The sequence below is a fragment of the Polypterus senegalus genome, chromosome 3 (genome assembly GCF_016835505.1).
Source record: "Polypterus senegalus isolate Bchr_013 chromosome 3, ASM1683550v1, whole genome shotgun sequence".
In the NCBI taxonomy this organism is placed as follows: Eukaryota; Metazoa; Chordata; class Cladistia; order Polypteriformes; family Polypteridae; genus Polypterus; species Polypterus senegalus.
Genome location: NC_053156.1, coordinates 250711420 through 250733449, shown reverse-complemented (window position 1 = coordinate 250733449; position 22030 = coordinate 250711420). Strand labels below are relative to the sequence as shown.

General features: G+C 40.3%; 1 protein-coding gene across 2 annotated transcripts in view; it reads right to left on the bottom strand.

The window, feature by feature from the left end:
• greb1 (growth regulating estrogen receptor binding 1) overlaps nt 1-22030 on the bottom strand; it is a 184012-nt gene that overhangs the window by 15386 nt on the left and 146596 nt on the right. For both annotated transcript variants that reach the window (XM_039748922.1, XM_039748923.1), the window contains 3 exons: nt 20818-20973; nt 3181-3317; nt 2662-2823 (listed from right to left, as the gene is read on the bottom strand). In XM_039748922.1, the coding sequence (XP_039604856.1) occupies nt 2662-2823; nt 3181-3317; nt 20818-20973 (455 nt within the window). The remainder of the gene's footprint in view (nt 1-2661; nt 2824-3180; nt 3318-20817; nt 20974-22030) is intronic.

The following is a 22030-nucleotide window of genomic DNA, read 5'->3' as shown; positions in this document are numbered from 1 at the left end:
TATTAATCAGTTTGAGTTATCAACATTTATAGTTCAGATACTTGTACTGCCTGTCACTTTTTCCCTCTGATATACTGCATTGTTATAGGTTTCTTTGTTTATAATATAATATGGCTGCAAATACTGATTTGTTATTGACTTTTCTTTCTTTAGTAATTTATGCCTGCTATGTTCTTGTAATGTATTGGTACTTCATGTTTCTGTACCAGTTATACTACCAACAAATACCTAGATAGTGTGATTTAGTAGGCTTTACCAGGATTCATAATTTTTTTTTAACATCTTATTTTATTTTCAAAAACCACAATATTACAACAGTGTGCTGCTCAGTCAAGTGCTAATAACAGCCATTTACTTCTAAATGAGTCCAAATTAAAAAAATAAAATCAAAACAAAACAACCCCTACGCAAGCGAAAGAGAGACACAAGCAAAAAGCAAAAAAATCTAATTTTTTAAAATATTTGAATAATGACATGAGAAAGTTGATCATAAGCTCAGCATGTTTATTCTAAAATAGTATTAAAATAGTATTAATGAATCAGATCAGTGGTTGTCAGCCTTTATTTCTCCAAGGTTTCCCAGTGTATAATGAACACAGGAAACCTTATTTTAGGGCTCCTCTGCAAATGAGGTTACGGATCTACGTTTAAATCCTGTAAACGCCAGTAGTAACTCTGCTTGGCCCTTGAGCAAGGCCGTTCACCTGCAATTGCTTCATCCTGGGTATGACGTGAATCTGCATCCAGCCCTGCAAACAGGTCCTCCAACTTGCAGGAAAAACTTGGGGGTTGGCGGAAGGATTGGCACTACCGCCACTGTAAAAAAATACCTCACGCTGTTTCAGTGTGGTGCTGAGGTGTCACCCGCTGCACTCGGATTCCAATCCAGGTGTTTTGTTGTGTGGTGGGTACGGCAGAGAATGTGATTAACCTAGAAAATGAGAGTTTATTGAGTTGGGAGGCTCAGTTCGGGAGAGAAGTAAGGATGGTCCAGGAAAGAAATAAAATATGTACAGTCTCCTTCATTGTTCTGGTTGTCAGGGACTCATTAACTGAACTGCATTGCTGTTGACAATTCCTCTTAATGGGGGCCGTTTGTCGCACTGTGTCTTCTTCTCAGCTGTGATCCAATAATGACACTCCTTTTTCTATCGGTTTCCTTCTAAAATTCTCTATTTGGAGCATAATGTTTTGTAAGATGCAAATAAAATGCATTATCCATAAGTTAAAGGCTTAATTTGTATGAAAAGGTAGAAAAATCAGATTATCTTGCCTAGGAGTAACAGATAATAGCTTTCCTACCTTGAAATGTATCCTGCACTGATTGCTTATTTTAAATAATTAGTGAACGGCTGGATTGCTGGTAAATTGACAACAGTTAGTACTGAATGGAGCAGAAGTAAGTGCATATAAAGAAGATCTACAGCAGGATTTGTTTTCAAATGCAAGACACTTGTGGATATAAATTAATTAATTTCTGCCGGTTACCAAGGTCTGCGGTGGGCTGGCGCCCTGTCCAGGGTTTGTTTCCTGCCTTGCGCTCTGAGCTGGCTGGGATTGGCTCCAGCAGACCCCCCTGACCCTGTGTTAGGATATAGTGGGTTGGATAATGGATGGATGGATGGATTACCAAGGTTTTTTTGTGCATATATTTGCTGCCTAATAATGAAGCTGAAGGTTAGGTAGTGCAATGCCACCTTCTGCTTTAGATCTTTGCAGAGTCACCTTTTGAATACGTGGTGGTTTCAAATCCCAGATTAATGATGTTATAATTTAAAAGTTTAATTTCTTAAATGAATAGGGATACCCTGGAATAGATATAGCAGCTTAGCAAGGATGTTTATTTTAAAAGTAGTAATTGTCCCTGCTGAGGTGAGCTGGAGGGTGTGCCATCTGTTAACATCTTGCTTAATTTTATCAGTAGTACTTTCAAAATTATATTAGAAGAGATCTTTATATTTACTTCTGATAGTTATTACCTAATATTTAAACTGTTTTGATATTAGGAATGAATAGCTATCAAATCGAATATGATGTTTTAGAGAATTAACTGGTAAAAGCACTTAATGTTTTACCATGTTCATATTACCTCTGCCACTGAAAACACATCTTGTCCTTTAATACATCTGCAGCAGAAAGATATGATAAATGGTGCGGTCTGATTTGTCTTTTTGATGCCACCATTGCATTCATAAGTTTGACTGTAGCCCAGTTGTTACTCTGCACAATTTCTGTTAGCCGTCTATGGCCCTTTTTTCACTACATGACCATTGTTGGTTAGATGTTATTCAGCTAGTAGCACATTCTCAATACACCAGTGACAACAGGGCTGCTGTTCCAAACCGACTCATGCCAGTGCCTCCTGTGGCCACTACTGTGTTGCACCCAAACCCTGTTTACTTTTGCTTACTCTGCTTTGACTGCATCCAAAGGTTCATAAATCTTCTTGCTTAAAATCTTCTTAACAAAAGATGTTACTAATGCTTAAGCCATTAGCTATGTGGTAAGGATAATAAATCCTAACAAAGTGGTTGTTCAATGTCTGTTTAAAGCTTGTTTGCCAATTTACAATAAAAATAACATGTCATTCAAATGGCATTTTATAGGTAATCAATATATCTGTAGTACTCCTCATTAAGCCAGTGGTGCAATGCTATTTACCCTGTCCAAAGTGAGGGGCAACCTCATGCTCTCCAGCTGATCTCCTGGCTGATTAAAGATGAAATAGTGCTCCTTGGATTTGGGAATAATAAAGTAAAGTTGAATCTCTTCTCCCAGCATGGAGTAAGAGAATGTGAAGGCATGAAGAGTAGATTCATAGAGCTGAAAGAAAATGCAACATTAAATAACTAATGATAACAAAGGCAAAGAGGTAAATTAATTAGTTAACCACTGAGGCTAACTGTCAAGTTTTATTCTGTCTTTAATAATGAAAAACATTTTAATTACTGCTACAATACAGGCAGTTTTTTGAAAGTGACCCAACTAATTCATCAGCTTTTACAAAAAGAATGCTAAAATATTCTGCTGTACTGTTTTACCACATGTATGCTTTTACTTTTTGATTTCTGACTTTCATTTACTTTACAGCTAATATTACAACACCTATATTAGGTTAAACTATTAAGATATTGGTGTTGCCCATGTCTACTGAACACTAGGAGCCCCCATTCAGAATACCTGGTATCTGGGATTGAAGCCCATGTACTGGTGACACTGTTCACAGTGGTGATATGTGTTGTAAGCTGCATATTTTGATAATCTCATTCTTGTGGTTCGACAACGTAAAAACACTTCTTCTTGCCTTTTGGGACCTTCTGAAAAAAAAATATTAAAATACAGTTATGAGTTAGCCAAGCAAGAGGTGAAACTGATAATACCACAAAATCTGGATCTTTTTGTGTAGGCCAGTTGGGTCAAGTGCCTCAAACATTTAAGAGTATTCAGCAGACTTCTGTTGTGAAAAAAACACTCTTTTCTATATTCTTGGCTAAGGCTCTCCAAGGCAGGAGAGGTCAAGTTTAATTATGGGGATCTTTTCCGACTGCTGGGTTTTTATTTTTCCAAACAAGTTTCAAAATCAGGGAATCATTTTACATTTAATTGATTTCACTGTTTATTTGTTTTTTTTTTTTTTTTTTTTTTTATTTATTAATTTTATTACAATCAATACATAGCAATCAAGTTTTTACAAAAAAAAGAATTATGCTAAGAACAGATCGATCCCCACCCTTGAGAGAGAGAGCAAGCCAAACGTGTAAAATTTAAGGCTTGTAAAAATACCTAAATCAACAAATTCTCTGTGCTTTATAAACTTATTTCAAAATATTACTGATTAGATCCTGCCATGTTTTGAAAAAAGTCTGTACAGATCCTCTAACTGAGTATTTGATTTTTTCCAATTTTAAATAATATAACACATCAGTTTCCCACTGACTTAAAAGAGGAGAGTTTGGGTTCTTCCAGTTTATCAGAATAAGTCTGCTTGCCAACAGTGTAGTGAATGCAATCACAATTTGTTTGTCTTTCTCCACTTTAAGACCCTCTGGAAGAACCCCAAACACAGCTGTTAATGGGTTAGGAGGGATTGTGAGTCCAAGACTGTCTGAGAGGTAATTAAAAATTTTTGTCCAGAATAATGTTAATTTGGTGCAGGCCCAGAACATGTGACCTAGTGAGGCTGGGGCTTGGTTGCAACGTTCGCAGGTTGGATCATGCCCTGGAAACATTTTGGAGAGTTTTAGTCGAGACAGATGTGCTCGATATATAATTTTGAGTTGTATAATTGTATGCTTTGCACATATGGAGCTTGAGTGAATTCTCTGCATTGCTACTTTCCACTCCTTTTCTGATATATTAATTGAGAGGTCATTTTCCCAGTGTCCTCTTGGATCTTTGAAAGGAAGGGATTGTAAAAGGATTTTATATATTGTAGAGATGGAGTCTAACTCCTTGAAATTGAGCAATATTTTTCCAGCGTGGATGAGGGTGCAAGATGAGGAAAATCTGGAAGGTTCTGTTTAACAAAGTTCCTGATTTGAAGATAGTGAAAGAAATTTGTAGCTGGAATGTTAAATTTGGAATGTAATTGTTCATAGGATGCAAAGACGTTGTCTATATAAAGATCTCTAAGCAAGTTAATTCCAAATTTTTCCAGATATTAAAACTGCATATGTTTGTGAGGTTGAAAGAGGTGGTTCTTTTGCAGGGTGCCACAGAAAGAAGCTTCTCCGTCTTAAAATGCTTTCTACATTGGTTCCAGATTCTAAGTGAGTGGAGCACAATTGGGTTATTAGTGTATTGCCGATAACGTGTGTTTATTGGAGCACAGAGCAAGGAATACAAAGAAGTACTGCAGGATTTTACTTCTATTGCAGACCAAGCCTGTGTATGTTCTTCTATTTGTGTCCAGGTTCTTATCGACTGTATATTTGCGCCCAGTAATAAAACTGGAAGTTAGGTAGAGCCATGCCGCTTCTGCCTTTTGTCTTTGTAGGGTCGCTCTTTGATGCGTGGATGTTTAGAATTCCAAATAAATGAGGTTATTGTTGAATCTAATTGCTTAAAGAACGATTTATTAATGTATATTGGTATGTTTTGAAATAAAAAGGAGCTTAGGAAGAATATTCATCTTAACAGTGTTAATTCTTCCAGCTAGTATGAGATGAAGGGTTGACCATCTATGCAAGTCTTGTTTAATTTTTTCCATGCAGGCGACGAAATTTTGTTGATAAAGAGCTTTATGTTTACTTGTGATGTTTACCCCGAGGTATTTAAACTGTTCTGCAATGATAAAAGGAAGGGTGTCTAATCTAATATTATATGCTTGCGAATTCACGGAAAGAGTACACTTTTATTCAGATTAATTCTGAGACCAGAGAGCTTTTGAAATTCTGTGAGTGCTGCTAAGACTGCAGGCACAGAATTTTCTGGGTCCGATATATACAGTACCATGTCATCTGCATATAATGAGATTTTCTGTTCCAGTCCTTCTCTGCTAATCCCCTTTATCTGATCAGTATTTCGACAATGTATTGCCAGTGGTTCAATGGCAATTGCAAACAGCAGTGGTGACAAAGGGCATCCTTGTCTTGTGCCACGTTCTAGTTTAAAGTAGTCTGAGCAAATGTTATTGATGCAAACTGAAGCTTCTGGGTTAGTATACAGTAATTTAATCCATGCACAAATGTTCGGGCCAAACCCAAACTTCTCCAAAATAGTAAAAGGTATTTCCATTCAATCATGTCGAATGCTTTTCTGCATCCAATGATAATAATATTTCTGGGGTGTTTGATTTAGTTGGTGAGTATATTACATTAAACAGGCGTCGAAGATTTGAAGATAAGTGTCGGCCCCTAATAAATCCAGTTTGGTCTTGTGATATTACTGAGGGAGCACTTTCTCCATCCTTCTAGCTATGATTTTAGAGAGTATTTTAACGTCGTTATTCAGAAGTGAAATTGGTCTGTATGATGCACATTGTAATAAGTCCTTATTTTGTTTTGGAAAGACAGTGATTAGTGCTTGGCGAAAGGTTTGTGGAAGAGATTGGTTATCTCTGGCTTCTGTAAATGTTGCTAATAGGAGGGAGCTAGCTGAGCGGAGAATTTCTTGTAAAACTCTGCAGGGTAGCCGTCAGGGCCTGCTGCTTTTCCACCTTGGAGTGACTTTATAGCATCCAGTAATTCTGATAATGACAGAGGTTTATCGAGTTCCTCCACACTAAAAGCGTCAATTTGTGGTATCTGTAATTTATCCAGAAATGCATTAGATTGTATATTGTCTTCTTTAAACTCAGTAGTATATAGGGATTTATAGTAGTCTCTAAAAGTGTACATTATATTTTTGTGTTCGATGATTTTATCTCCGTTCGTGTTAGTAATTACGAGATTGCGCTATGCATCTTGCTTGTGAATTTGTTGCGCTAAAAGCTTATTAGCTTTCTCCATGTTCATAATAATGATGTCTGGATTTGTAAATTAGTTGTTCGTTTCTTTAGTTGTCAAGAGGTTTAATTCTGAATGTAGAGCCTGCCTCCTCTTATGTAGAGTCTCGCTTGGTAGTCTGGCATGTTCTTCATCTATTTTAGTAATTTCGCTTTTATCTCTGCTACTTTCTTCGCTCGGATTTATTTCTGTGGGAAAGATATGAGATAATCTGTCCTCTTAAGAAGGCCTTAAGAGTTTCCCAGAGTATTCCTGCAGAGATCTCAGGGATGTATTTGTCTCTAGAAAGAATTCAATTTGTTTGGATATAAATTCAGTACAATTCTCGTCAGCTAATAGAAGCGGATTGAGGCCATCTGGGTGAGTGTATGGGGCTTAGTAATTTCAGCTCCAAGATCATTGGAGCATGGTCTGAAATAACAATAGCATTGTATTTACAAGATTTAATCTTAGGCAAGAAGTTATTATCTATAAAGAAGTAATCAATCCTTGAGTAGCAATGATGTACTGGTGAGTAGAAAGAATATGTTCTTGAATTTGGGTTTAAAAACCTCCAGGGATCTGATAAGTTGTGATCAGTTATAAACTTTGTAATTATCTTTGCGGTGTTAGTTGCCGTTCCCCCTGTGGAGGAAGTCCTATCTAAAAGTGGATTTAGAACACAATTAAAGTCCCCAGCCATTATAAGTTTATGAGTGTTCAGATTGGGAATGGATGCAAATAAATTTTGTATAAATTCCTTATCATCAACATTAGGTGCATAAACATTTATCAAAATCATTTTACAGTTAGATAAGTCTGACCATTACATATCTCCCTTCAGGATCCAATACTACATCTGATGCTACAAATGGTACTGTTCTATGTATGAGAATTCCCACCCCTCTAGTTTTCTTTGTAAAACTAGAATGGAACATTTGGCCAGTCCAGTCTTTTTGCAGCCGGAACTGATCCTTACTTAGTAAGTGGGTTTCCTGTAAAAATACTATTTTAGCATTTAGACCTGTTAGGTGAGAAAGTACTTTCTTTCTCTTTAATTCGTGATTCAGGCCTTTAACATTCCAGCTTACGAAGTTAACTGTCCCATCATGGAGACACTGATTCTGAGTTTTTGATGTCATTTTCACTGTTTATTTGAATGTTCTTTTTTATTCTATTGTTCTGCCTTCAGAAAGGAGCAATGGTATGCAAATATGAAATTTAAATATATAAGAAATGTATAAATGCTGTATTTTTGCTATAGCTTTAAATGTTATCTTTTTAACTCTTTTTTGTCACTTTCCTATTAACTCTTAATTGTGTGTGGAGTTTGGTATCTTAATTGTATGCAAATAATAACAACTATTATGAAATGGGACAGACACCAGTGCAAACAACACTGAACGCTAAAAAGCTGATGCAGATAATAATGAAAATCCTAAAAACCAAGAGAAACACATTAAATTATCAATATTTAATACATTACTGCTTACTATATTCCAAAAAAAATTCCAATACAAGCTCAGCTATTAAATTTCTGTATTAACACCAAAACATAGAAAGTGGTAAATACATGCTTGCTTAATTAAGATAGGAGTCCAATTAAAAGAAAAAGTTGGTTGGGATGAGAACTATCACTCGAAGGTCACTACAGTGCTTTAGTCAGTCACACAATGACAGCAGACAATTGACCTTATTTTCAAGCATTTTTTTGTTTGTTTATTATGTGTGTTTTCTGTTTTAATAATATGTCTTCTTAGAATTACATTTGTTACCTATTTTTCTCAGTTTGACTAAGTATGTCTGTATCTTATTGGTTTGGTAACACAAAGGATGTGTTTGCATTTAATGGAAAATCAGCAGACTACTGATTTTGTTGAAATTCAGCACACTTATTCTTAAAGGAAAGTTCAAATACACTTTCATTGAGATATCTTGAATAGGGTGTGCTGTACAAATTTTGTAAAATTCAAAAATTCTGGTTAAAAAACGCTGTTAATTTTTCAAACTCATCTTTCTTAGAACAGGGAAACATTCTTTTCAACTTGAATTATGGATTAGTTTGCTATTTCAAAGTTTATCTTCAGAGAATTTACTTCACCTTGTATATTTTGTATATATTTCTCTTTTGATAGTCTAATTGGTAATCCTTACAGCTAAACCCCCAAAGGTCAAACAAAAAGACAATTTCCCCTCAGTGATTAATACAGCGTACCCGATACCAAAAACCTGATACATCCTCTCTCCCCCTTACCATCCTGCAATACGCTCAGTGCTGCTAACTCACCCTCACACAGTTGGTTATAATCGCAAGGCTGAAAAAGCAAATTATCTATTCAAGAACGTCACATTTTAGAAAAAGAGCAACAAGAGTTGATAATGAATGTTGAAAAAAAGAAAATGAACCAAAAAGAGCTGCATATAATAAAAATCAAGAACAAAGAGAATCGTCTAATATATGAGAAAGAGAAAAATATCCTGAACAAAATAGATATATAAAAGGATAGATAGATAGATAGATAGATACTTTATTAATCCCAAGGGAAAATTCACATACGCCAGCAGCAGCATACTGATAAAAAAACAATATTAAATTAAAGAGTGATAAAAATGCAGGTATAACAGACAATAACTTTGTATAATGTTAACGTTAACCCCCCAGGGGTGGAACTGAAGAGTTGCATAGTGTGGGGGAGGAACGATCTCCTCAGTCTGTCAGTGGAGCAGGACAGTGACAGTAGTCTATTGCTGAAGCTGCTCCTCTGTCTGGTGATGATACTGTTTAGTGGATGCAGTGGATTCTCCATGATTGACAGGAGCCTGCTCAGCGCCCATCACTCTGCCACGGATGTCAAACTGTCCAGCTCCGTGTCTACAATAGAGCCTGTCTTCCTCACCAGTTTGCCCAGGCGTGAGGTGTCCCTCTTCTTTATGCTGCCTCCCCAGCACACCACCACGTAGAAAAGGGCACTCGTCACAACTGTCTGATAGAACATCTGCAGCATCTTATTGCAGATGTTGAAGGATGCCAGCCTTCTAAGAAATTATAGTCGGCTCTGTCCTCTCTTGCATAAAGCATCAGTATTGACAGTCCAGTCCAATTTATCATCTAGATGCACTCCTAGGTATTTATAGGTCTGTACCCTCTGCACACAGTCGCCTCTGATGATCACGGGGTCCATGAGGGGCCTGGGCCTCCTAAAATCCACCACCAACTTATATGTGGACAGAAATGCAAAAAAGCAAAGTTTCTAGAAGTTACAGTATAAAGTCATTCATAATATAGTTTTTGATGAGGCGTTAATGTAATTTAATTTTTCATTTACTTTTTATTATATTTTACTTTTTTCTTTTACTATGTTTTATTATTCTTTGGTATTTAAGATAGTTGTAGTGAAATACTCAAGTAACTGATTTTCTATCTATAATACCTAAGGACCAAACTGTCTTCCTCCAGCCCCCCGCATGCTCTTCTATCTACCACCTCTTTAAATATTGTACATTTGCTTTTTCTAATGGAGGGTTGCCCTGATGGCCTTCGAGCTGTTGAGCTCCCAGGGGAAGGCAAGCAAAGAAAGCAGGGGGCAGAGCCCACTAGTTACCCTAAATGTAAAAAATCCTGGGAAGTTAAGATATAGTATCTATAATAAAATGGAAGAGGAAACAAGCTCCCTAAGCATGACTATATGACTCATTATGCATAAAGGAAATAAAAATGCTGTCAGTATTTAAGCTAGGCTAAAAACAGCTTCATGGCTGCATTATGTGCAGATTAAAACAGTTCAATATTTCAGTGGCACTACAGTTCATTTGCAAAGAGCTACGATCCACTGCTATCCATCAAGGTCCATCATAGTTAAGACTTAAGACTTTAACACAGATTTTACCACTCTATCAGGCACTTCTTTGAAAAAAATAACGTTTAAGGAAATATGAACTACAATTGGCCATGAACCCTCCACAACCAGCAACTATCAATAATACATCAATCGATATTTACATATTTACACTTTAGTTCTGCTGTTCGTGAAAGCTAATTGAGCCAGTACAAGCCTTTTTAGGTTCACTTTATAAATGCCTGATATTGTAAAGTGTTATTAAGCAAATAATTTATATATTTTACTAACAAATATACTGCGGTGGGCTGGCGCCCTGCCCAGGGATTTGTTCCTGCCTTGTGCCCTGTGTTGACTGAGATTGGCTCCAGCAGACCCCCGTGACCCTGTGTTAGGATATAGCAGGTTGCATAATGACTGACAGACTAACACATATAATTGTATTTATTTATCACTGTTATTTTTGAATGTACAGTAACTCACTATGAAAATAATATTTAATAAACAAAATGTTATAACTGACTCATTTATGAATTTTCTAAACAAAAATTTTACATTTTTCAGTTTTGAAGAAGTTAACTAAGTCCCTGAATGTACTTAAATGTTACAGTTTTTTTTTTCTACTGTTTTTTATTTTCAAGTTACACCTCTGTTTAAGATATCTGCTTTTTTGCGTACCTGTGTTTCTATAATTTATTTTGTTTGTGTTTAGAACCAAATATAGGATAATTTCATGAAAAATACAAGGCATCTTTCTTTCTGTTCACTACCCCAGTATGTTTGGTGAAACAAGTCCATGTTACTGACGTGGAAAAAACTGTGAAATAGACAGCATTAAATGACTCTGGTGGAAAAGGATTTAGTGTCACTTTGTCTGTAAACTCTTCATAGCACAATGTTATAAATCACTGGTATATTCTTTGTGCCTTAATACTAAATGTGTCTGCACTCGCTTATTATGATATGATGATTGAGCTTGTAATTATTTTGAATTACTGAATTTGGTGTGTGACAACAGCCATTTCTGATTAACGTTAAGATCTTATCTATTTTGGTTGATTGATTTTGGTCTCGTCCGATGCGAGAGATGGACGTCTGAAGTGGCGCTCCGCTAGCAGCGGTGTTATTTTTCATATTATTTGCTTATTATCCTGAGATATCCTGCATTTATTCAACCCAAGGACACTGCTACATTATATATGTAAGCATATATAAATATGGCCAGCAAGAAAGGGGGTTCGAAAAAAAAGAAAACTAAAGCTGCACCCAAGCCAAGATCAGCAAGCCCTAGCTCAAGATACGGCCTTTTAGAGAGAGAGCTGGAACAGCTGGGCGAAAGTACAGACTCTTCGGGACCAAGGTCCGCTACATCGTCGCCGGCTGAGAGTGAAAAGGGGAGCGAATGTAAGATCAGGAGTGCAGATCTCGATAGCTCGCTGATCGGAGAACACCTGAAAGTGGAAGGGGCCTTACAGTCCGCTATCTCAATTACTCCACGCGAGCCGGGAATAGCGGGAGCACTGGCTACAGTAGAGTCTGACGCTTCACCCACGGTACAAGAAGGCACAATTAAAATGTCTAAACTGGAGGTGATGCTCGCTGAGATCGTACAAGATATAAAGAAAACCGAGAAGGCAAATGAGAAAGCAAGGGCAAAGGCACATGAGGGGCTGAAACAAGAGTTGCTGGAATTGAAACAGGAATGGCAACAAGCAAACGAAACACAACGGCTGATGCTGCAACAGGCAAATGAAAAGCTGCGACAAGAAATGCAAGTGGAAATCCGACAGGTGCTGGGTAAAATTGAAACGCTTACTGATCAATTGGAGGATCTCAAGGAGACATTCACGACTAGGATTGAATTAGCTGAAAATTTAGCCACCAGTGCTGAAGAAAAAGCAGAGAATGTCAGCTCCGAATGCTAAAAACTCGGAGAAAGACTGGCTGCTTTGGAAGATGGAAGATGGAAGTAGAAGGTACAACGTCAGAATTGAAGGTCTGCCTGAGAATCGAGAAGGTTCAAACCCGGTGAAATTCGCTGCTGAACTTTTTTCTAAAATAATCGGGGCGACTTTAAAGCAGAATCTGAGATAGCAGCAGCTTACGCGCGCGATCAAACACCGTTAGACCCAGACCAAGGTCTTTTATAGTTCGTTTTGAACGATTATCATTTAAGCTAGAGGTAATGGCACTCCTCAGAAACAAGGAAGATATTACATTTAAAAATAACCACATTCGTATCTTCCTGACTTCTCTCCAGCAACAGCTACTAAACGCTGCCTTCTACAACATTAAACAGCGTTACGGCAAGCCAGCGTCAAATATAGCCTCTTGTATCCGGCAAAACTGAAAGTGGAATGGCAGGGTCATTTCTATGTCTTCGCTAGCAAGGAAGAAGCAGAAAAGGGATTAAGAAAGCTGATCCCGGGACTATTCTGATACATAATAGTGAGTCATGGCGGTTAATAATCTACTGTCTGATCTATTCGTTTTAAAATAAGGGTTTTATTAGCACATATTCTCATTTTTTCTCATTATTACTTAGTATTACTAGGGCGCTATCTGTTTATGTTTTATTGTGCTTAATTACTTTTTCTTTCCTTTTTTTTTTTTCTAATTATTTCATCTCTACCCTAAACAAGACTGTTCAATATCATACCCTTGGTTTATTGTTATTGCTATTACTGCATTAAGACTTGTTATGCTTATTTTGGACACATCTTTAACACCATCACCGGGTTTATTATTTGGGTGTATCATCTTAATGCACTAAAATTGCTGAAGACTATATATATATTTTAAGTGCAAAATTTTTTTTTTTTTTTTTTCTTTTTTAAAAGACTATATTGGTAACAGATATCTCTATCTTTTAACCCTAAAGCGCCGCTGCATGGGGCTTGTTTTGCTTTGGACGTGCTCTGTCTCTGGGTATGTCAGAGGACTGGGACTATGTGAAGTGGGTTTTAGCCTCACTTGGGGAGGCAAAAGGGAGGGTGGGGGTTAAGGGGAGAGAAAGAGAGCAGGCTTGATCTATACCTAATCTATCCTATTAATCTTTATAATTATAACTACCAACGTAATAATAAGCTGCATGGCAACAACTCTAGGGGAAATAGGAAATTAAGACCTAAACTGTCTCACTTTCAGTTAAGACTATAAAATGACATCAAAAACTCAGAATCAGTGTCTCCATGATGGGACAGTTAACTTCGTAAGCTGGAATGTTAAAGGCCTGAATCACGAATTAAAGAGAAAGAAAGTACTCTCTCACCTAACAGGTCTAAATGCTAAAATAGTATTTTTACAGGAAACCCACTTACTAAGCAAGGATCAGTTCCGCTGCAAAAGACTGGACTGGCCAAATGTTCCATTCTAGTTTTACAAAGAAAACTAGAGGTGTGGGAATTCTCATACATAGAACAGTACCATTTGTAGCATCAGATGTAGTATTGGATCCTGAAGGGAGATATGTAATGGTCATGGGAGACTTATCTAACTGTAAAATGATTTTGATAAATGTTTATGCACCTAATGTTGATGATAAGGAATTTATACAAAATTTATTTGCATCCATTCCCAATCTGAACACTCATAAAGTTATAATGGCTGGGGACTTTAATTGTGTTCTAAATCCACTTTTAGATAGGACTTCCTCCACAGGGGAACGCATCTAACACCGCAAAGATAATTACAAAGTTTATAACTGATCACAACTTATCAGATCCCTGGAGGTTTTTAAACCCAAATTCAAGAACATATTCTTTCTACTCACCAGTACATCATTGCTACTCAAGGATTGATTACTTCTTTATAGACAATAACTTCTTGCCTAAGATTACATCTTGTAAATACGATGCTATTGTTATTTCTGGCCATGCACCTATGATCTTGGAGCTAAAATTACTAAGCCCCATACACTCACCACGCAGATGGTGCCTCAACCCGCTTCTATTAGCTGACGAGAATTGTACTGAATTTATATCCAAACAAATCAAATTCTTTCTAGAGACAAATACATCCCTGAGATCTCTGCAGGAATACTCTGGGAAACTCTTAAGGCCTTCTTAAGAGGACAGATTATCTCATATCTTTCCCACAGAAATAAATCCGAAGCCAAGAAAGTAGCAGAGATAAAAAGCGAAATTACTAAAATAGATGAAGAACATGCCAGACTACCAAGCGAGACTCTACATAGGAGGAGGCAGGCTCTACATTCAGAATTAAACCTCTTGACAACTAAAGAAACTGAACAACTAATTTACAAATCCAGACATCATTATTATGAACATGGAGAGAAAGCTAATAAGCTTTTAGCTCAACAAATTCACAAGCAAGAAGTGCGCAATCTCGTAATCACTAACACGAACGGAGATAAAATCATCGAACACAAAAATATAATGCACACTTTCAGAGACTACTATAAATCCCTATATACTACTGAGTTTAAAGAAGACAATACACAATCTAATGCATTTCTGGATACATTACAGATACCACAAATAGACGCTTTTAGTGTGGAGGAACTTGATAAACCTCTGCATTATCAGAATTACTAGATGCTATAAAGTCACTCCAAGGTGGAAAGCAGCAGGCCCTGATGGCTACCCTGCAGAATTTTACAAGAAATTCTCCGCTCAGCTAGCTCCCTCCTATTAGCAACATTTACAGAAGCCAGAGATAACCAATCTCTTCCACAAACCTTTCGCCAAGCACTAATCACTGTTTTCCAAAACAAAATAAGGACTTATTACAATGTGCATCATACAGACCAATTTCACTTCTGAATAACGACGTTAAAATACTCTCTAAAATCATAGCTAGAAGGATGGAGAAAGTGCTCCCTCGTAATATCACAAGACCAAACTGGATTTATTAGGGGCCGACACTTATCTTCAAATCTTCGACGCCTGTTTAATGTAATATACTCACCAACTAAATCAAACACCCCAGAAATATTATTATCATTGGATGCAGAAAAGCATTCGACATGATTGAATGGAAATACCTTTTACTACATTGGAGAAGTTTGGGTTTGGCCCAACATTTGTGCATGGATTAAATTACTGTATACTAACCCAGAAGCTTCAGTTTGCATCAACAACATTTGCTCAGACTACTTTAAACTAGAACGTGGCACTAGACAAGGATGCCCTTGTCACCGCTGCTGTTTGCATTGCCATTGAACCACTGGCAATACATTGTCGAAATACTGATCAGATAAAGGGGATTAGCAGAGAAGGACTGGAACAGAAAATCTCATTATATGCAGATGATATGGTACTGTATATATCGACCCAGAAAATTCTGTGCCTGCAGTCTTAGCAGCACTCACAGAATTTCAAAAGATCTCTGGTCTCAGAATTAATCTGAATAAAAGTGTACTCTTTCCAGTGAATTCTCAAGCATATAATATTAGATTAGACACCCTACCTTTTATCATTGCAGAACAGTTTAAATACCTCGGGTAAACATCACAAGTAAACATAAAGCTCTTTATCAACAAAATTTCGCGTCTGCATGGAAAAAATTAAACAAGACTTGCATAGATGGTCAACCCTTCATCTCACACTAGCTGGAAGAATTAACACTGTTAAGATGAATATTCTTCCTAAGCTCCTTTTTATTTCAAAACATCCCAATATACATTAATAAATCATTCTTTAAGCAATTAGATTCAACAATAACCTCATTTATTTGGAATTCAAAACATCCACGCATCAAAAGAGCGACCCTACAAAGACAAAAGGCAGAAGGTGGCATGGCTCTACCTAACTTCCAGTTTTATTACTGGGCAGCAAATATACAGGTGATAAGAACCTGGACACAAATAGAAGAACATACACAGGCTTGGACCACAATAGAAGTAAAATCCTGCAGTACTTCTTTGTATTCCTTGCTTGTGCTCCAATAAACACACGCTATCGGCAATACACTAATAACCCAATTGTGCTCCACTCACTTAGAATCTGGAACCAATGTAGAAAGCATTTTAAGACGGAGAAGCTTCTATCTGTGGCACCTCTGCAAGAGAACCACCTCTTTCAACCTTCACAAACATATGCAGTTTTAATATCTGGAAAAATTTGGAATTAACTTGCTTAGAGATCTTTATATAGACAACGTCTTTGCATCCTATGAACAATTACATTCCAAATTTAACATTCCAGCTACACATTTCTTTCACTATCTTCAAATCAGGAACTTTGTTAAACAGAACCTTCCAGATTTTCCTCATCTTGCTCCCTCATCCATGCTGGAAAAATATTGCTCAATCTCAAGGACTTAGACTCCATCTCTACAATATATAAAATCATTTTACAATCCCTCCTTTCAAAGATCCAAGAGGACACTGGGAAAAGATCTCTCAATTAATATATCAGAAAAGGAGTGGAAAGTAGCAATGCAGAGAATTCACTCGAGCTCCATATGCAAAGCATACAATTATACAACTCAAAATTATATATCGAGCACATCTGTCTCGACTAAAACTCTCAAAATGTTTCCAGGGCATGATCCAACCTGTGAACGCTGCAAACCAAGTCCCAGCCTCACTAGGTCACATGTTCTGGGTCTGCACCAAATTAACATTATTCTGGACAAAATTTTTTAATTACCTTTCAGACAGCCTTGGACTCACAATCCCTCCTAACCCATTAACAGCTGTGTTTGGGGTTCTTCCAGAGGGCTTAAAGTGGAGAAAGACAAACAAATTGTGATTGCATTCACTACACTTTTGGCACGCAGACTTATTCTGATAAACTGGAAGAATCCAAACTCTCCTCTTTTAAGTCAGTGGGAAACTGATGTGTTATATTATTTGAAATTGGAAAAATCAAATACTCAGTTAGAGGATCTGTACAGACTTTTTCAAAACATGGCAGGATCTAATCAGTAATATTTTAAAATAAGTTCATAAAGCACAGAGAATTTATTAATTTAGGTATGTTTAAAGCCTTAAATTTTACGTTTGGCTTGCTCTCTCTCTCAGGGTGGGGATCGATCTGTTCTTAACTCTATTTTTCTTTTGTAAAACTTGATTGCTTTGTATGGATTGCAATAAAATTAATAAAAATAATAATAATAAAAAAAAAAGATCTTATCTACAATACTTACTGTTCAGGACTGCTCTTAAAATATTTACTTGAACATAAATTGTAACCCTGAATAATGCACACAAAAATGAAGCAATACATTTTACAGACTTATGTCAGGGATGCCAGGGGCCATGACCCGGCCGGGACGCCAGGAGGGACCGGAAGAGGGTCAGAGCCCTGCCTGGATCACGTGGTTTGCCTTCCGGGTTGCTTTGGGGCCACGGGTCAAGGGCATGGAAGCCCTTCCTGTAGGGGCCCGTGGTCACCGCCAGGAGGCTCCCAATGCCTTGGGGACTTGTTTCCTCAGCACTCCCGCCACACCAGGAAGTGCTGGGGGGAAGACTTTGGAGGATACCCGGAGAGCTGCCGGGAGAACAGCCGGCACTTCCGCCACGCTGGGGCGTGGCTAGAGGAGGAATGCCAGGAACACCTGGGGCTCATCCGGTCCTGTATAAAGGGGCCGCTCCTTCATTCGAGGCTGGAGTCGGGTGGAAGTAGGACGAAGCAAGAGGAGTGTGGAGGCGGCCCGAAGAAAGGCATTGTGGCCAGGAGTTTGAGGACTGTTTGGGGTTTGTGCACGTGACTGGGTCTTTGTGACCACTCTATTGTGTAAATATTGTAAATAAACGTGTGGTGGTGTTTAAACAAGATGTCCGCCTGTCTGTGCCCGGGTGGCGTTCACATCTGGCGTAGTCGGCAGGATGCTCCGCCTGTTTCAAGGCGGAGACCTGATCAAAAACATATTGTTGTGGACGCCCGTGCAGCAGGGGACCCACCCACGACGCTGGTGCTGCGTGCACACAGCCCCGGGGTAAAGAACCCCACGGACGCCAGGGTCCGCAGGAAGGCCATGTTTCCCTGATGCGGGCAGGTGGCGTGCCTACACGAGTGCAGCGTCTCCTACAAGCAGGCCGTTGCTGAAGGAGCCCGGACCGCATGGCGCCAAGAAAGGCCACGCCGAGGAAGTGTCCTCGGTTTGACGAGTCCGGAAGGTGAGTTCCTGCCTAGCGCAGCCGGCCCATGGGGACCGGGCGTGTTTCTTTTGCAGGCAGGGACCTCCCGGATCCACGCCGGTGGCAGGCGATGCTGGTCTGCGGGCTCCGGCAGTGTGGCGGCAGCCGCGAGGGCTGTGGAGGAGGAGACGCTGCAGCTCGAAGGCGCTGGCAACAGCAGGGCTGCCGGCAGGCACGCCGCCACCGCAGAAGGGGAGGCAAGATGGCCGCGACCAGAAGTCCCTCCCTGACAGGCACGCGATTGGGCGGTGTGTCTTGCGGGCCCGCCGATGACTGCAGAGAGGCGGGACCAAGGAATGTCCATCACGGGCAGGGGGGAGACCCGATTGGGCCGGAGGAGAAGGCCCACAGGAAGTGGCCGGGCGCTGGAGGCTGACAGAAAGGTAGGCTCCACGCCGCTTCACTTCCCGTCTTTGCCGGCTGCTTTGGCGGAGCTGGGGGTGTCCCTTCAGCCCGCCGGGCAGCGTGTGTTGCAGTGCTATGTGCCTCCGGCTGAGGTGCTGAACTGGAGAGGAAGGCCGGCGCTGAGAACGTTTCAATCAACAACGGGACGGCGCGACGCTGGAATCTCCAGCCGAGAGGTACAGCGGAGACGGTGAGTACAGCCGACTCAAAGCATACGGGAGGTCTGCTGAAAAGGCTGTGATGACAACGATCAGTTCGAGTAAGCAGCCTCCGACAGGAGGCGGCGCCGCTGCTGTATCGCGGCGAGGGGAGTCCGTGAGGACGCTGAATGGACACGGGCTGCTATGTGCCCGGGTCCTAGCGCCCGCCGAAGTCGGCTGCGTCTTAGCGCCGCACTATAGGGACGCAGACGGGACAGAGGCTTTTATTCCATAAGGAGTCTCAAACCGCCATGGCGTCCCAGAGTGAACGGAGGAATAAAGGGCTGTGCCGATTCTCCGATATGAAGGGGACGCAGAGGGACAGGGGCTCGCGTTGGTTAATACGGAGTCGCACACCGTCAAGGCGTCCGAGAGTGAAGGGAGGATTAAGCGGCTGGGTGCCGCTTCCTCCAATATGGTGAGACGCTGCTGCTGGGTGCACGCAGCAGACGGCTGGCTGCCCTCTGGGAGAGCAGAGGGAATCCCTGAGGCAGGCAGAGAGAGCAGGCGTGCCGACGACTCCATCATCGAGAGGGACACGGAAGCCGCGGAGAGGGTGCCGATCAGGCGTGCCGGGTGATTGGAGGGGAACGCCGTGCATGGCACGAAGCTGGGTGCTTTGGCAGCGTTCTGCCCCTGTGTTCTCTTTGTAGGGACGGACCGGCGGCTGAAGGAACCCCTTCGTGGCGGAACAGCCTCTGATGTCGGGCAGCGAATGTTCTCTCTGCCGGCGCAGCTGCGCTCACAGCTGGAGGAGCCTACGGGGAACGAGTGGCTCGACCAAAGGGGCGCTGGAGGTCTCGGAGGGGTGCCGACGAGGAGGCCCCGGGTGTCGGTAAAGGGGAGCACAACCTGTGCGAGGTACAGGGATGCACCAAGGGCTGGTGCTCGATTGTGTCTCCGCCCTGTCCCTGCTAGGAGTGCGGGCCGGACCCGCTATCCTCGAAAGTGGGCCCGCTTGGGCTCTGCTGCCCTCGCTGGACAGGTCGCCTTGCCCACGAGTGGTCTTCGCTGGCTGTGGGCACTGTCAGGGATGCCAGGGCCATGACCGCCGGACGCCAGGAGGGACCGGAAGAGGGTCAGAGCCCTGCCTGGATCACGGGGTTTGCCTTCCGGTTGCTTTGGGGCCACGGGTCAAGGGCATGGAAGCCCTTCCCTGTAGGGGCCGTGGTCACCGCCAGGAGGCGCCCAATGCCTTGGGACTTGTTTCAGCACTCCCGCCACACCAGGAAGTGCTGGGGAAGACTTTGAGGATACCCGAGAGCTGCCGGGAGAACAGTAGCACTTCCGCCACGCTGGGGCGTGGCTAGAGGAGGAATGCCGGGAACACCTGGGGCTCATCCGGTCCTGTATAAAGGGCCGCCTCCCTTCATTCGGAGGCTGGAGTCGGGTGGAAGTAGGACGAAGCAAGAGGAGTGTGGAGGCGGCCCGAAGAAAGGCATTGTGGCCAGGAGTTTGAGGACTGTTTGGGGTTTGTGCACGTGACTGGGTCTTTGTGACCACTCTATTGTGTAAATATTGTAAATAAACGTGTGGTGGTGTTTAAACAAGATGTCCGCCTGTCTGTGCCCGGGTGGCGTTCACACTTACAAATATCACAAATTTCAGCTTTGTAAAATGAGATTAAAATTGTAACAGTGGTGTTGCTCTAGGAGGTGAGCATTTGAGACAGGTGAATATAGTGTGGCAAACAATAAAGGGCATTACAAAACCAAAACGATTGTCATAATTTTGTTACTTTTTATTTGTACAACTAAAAAAGTATTTTTTTTTATAAATTTCACTAGGAAGCTGAATTAAAGTAAGAAAAAATGTGTTCCAGTTTCTTCAGTACTGGTACTAACCTTCAGTCCGTATTATAAGATCTTCTGAATAAATAGGACTTGCATCTTCAAATTTAGGGTCATGAACTGTGTAGTCAAAAGGCATTGTCTTCATTATGTCATAATCAGGCCACCGTGCAGTTGAATGGTGATACTGAATGTTGTCTTGTTTCACATCTGAAAGAAATATAATTCAAGATGTAGGAAGAAAACCCCTTTTTGTCAAACTGCATGTCAATATATCTTTAAAATGAAACAAACATATAATCTCATTTTAATTATTAAAATGACTATTATAAATTAAAATGTGCACCCATTCACCCATTTTCAAAACTACTTTGTTCAATTTAGTGACATAGGGTATCTCAGCTGCATTGGACATAAGGTAGGAAGCAACCCAGAATGAAGATTCATTTACTCTCAGATGCAAAACAGGTGATTTTGATAAAGTTAGTTTTGGTATTGTGGAAACCTGTGTCCTTGAACCTGTGGCACAACCTTGGTAATGGGCTCCTAGTAGTTCATTACTGAGTTAAAACTAGAGGTATGTGAGATAAAGGCAACATAGCCTTGTGAAAATACAAAATAGTGTCCTTTATTACAAAATGATTATTGTTCACGTGCAAAACTATAAATACTTAAAAAATTGGGTTACCTGCAAAAAACACACAAAGTCTAAACACAAAATAAATACTATTTACAATTCCTTGTGGTTTTTACCAGCACAAACTCCCTAGCTTCTCTCCATCTTTCTTTGCTGATGTTCTCCCCTCTGTAAGTAATTGGAGGGTCTTATCTTTATCTGTATTGTCACCAGCAAACCTCTATAATACAGATTCAGCACGAAGAAAGACCACTTTTTAGAGTTCACTCCACTGCCTTTATACAACTGTAAGCTCCTCAGCAGCCAATCGTTTCTGATGCTCTAGGGCAGGGGTGTCAAACTCCAGGCCTGGAGAGCCACAGTAGTTGCAGGTTTTCATTCTAACCCTTTTCCTAATCAGTGACCATTTTTCACTGCTAATTAACTCCTTTTCCCATCATTGTAATAGCCCTGTTTTTAAGGATTCAGTCATCTGAATTGATTTGTTTCTTCATGTAGAGAAAAGCCAAGCAAAATAACACCTTTTATTGGCTAACTAAAAAGATTACAATATGCAAGCTTTCGAGGCAACTCAGGCCCCTTCTTCAGGCAAGATGTAATACAGATACTGAAGTTTCCTGTGTTTATATT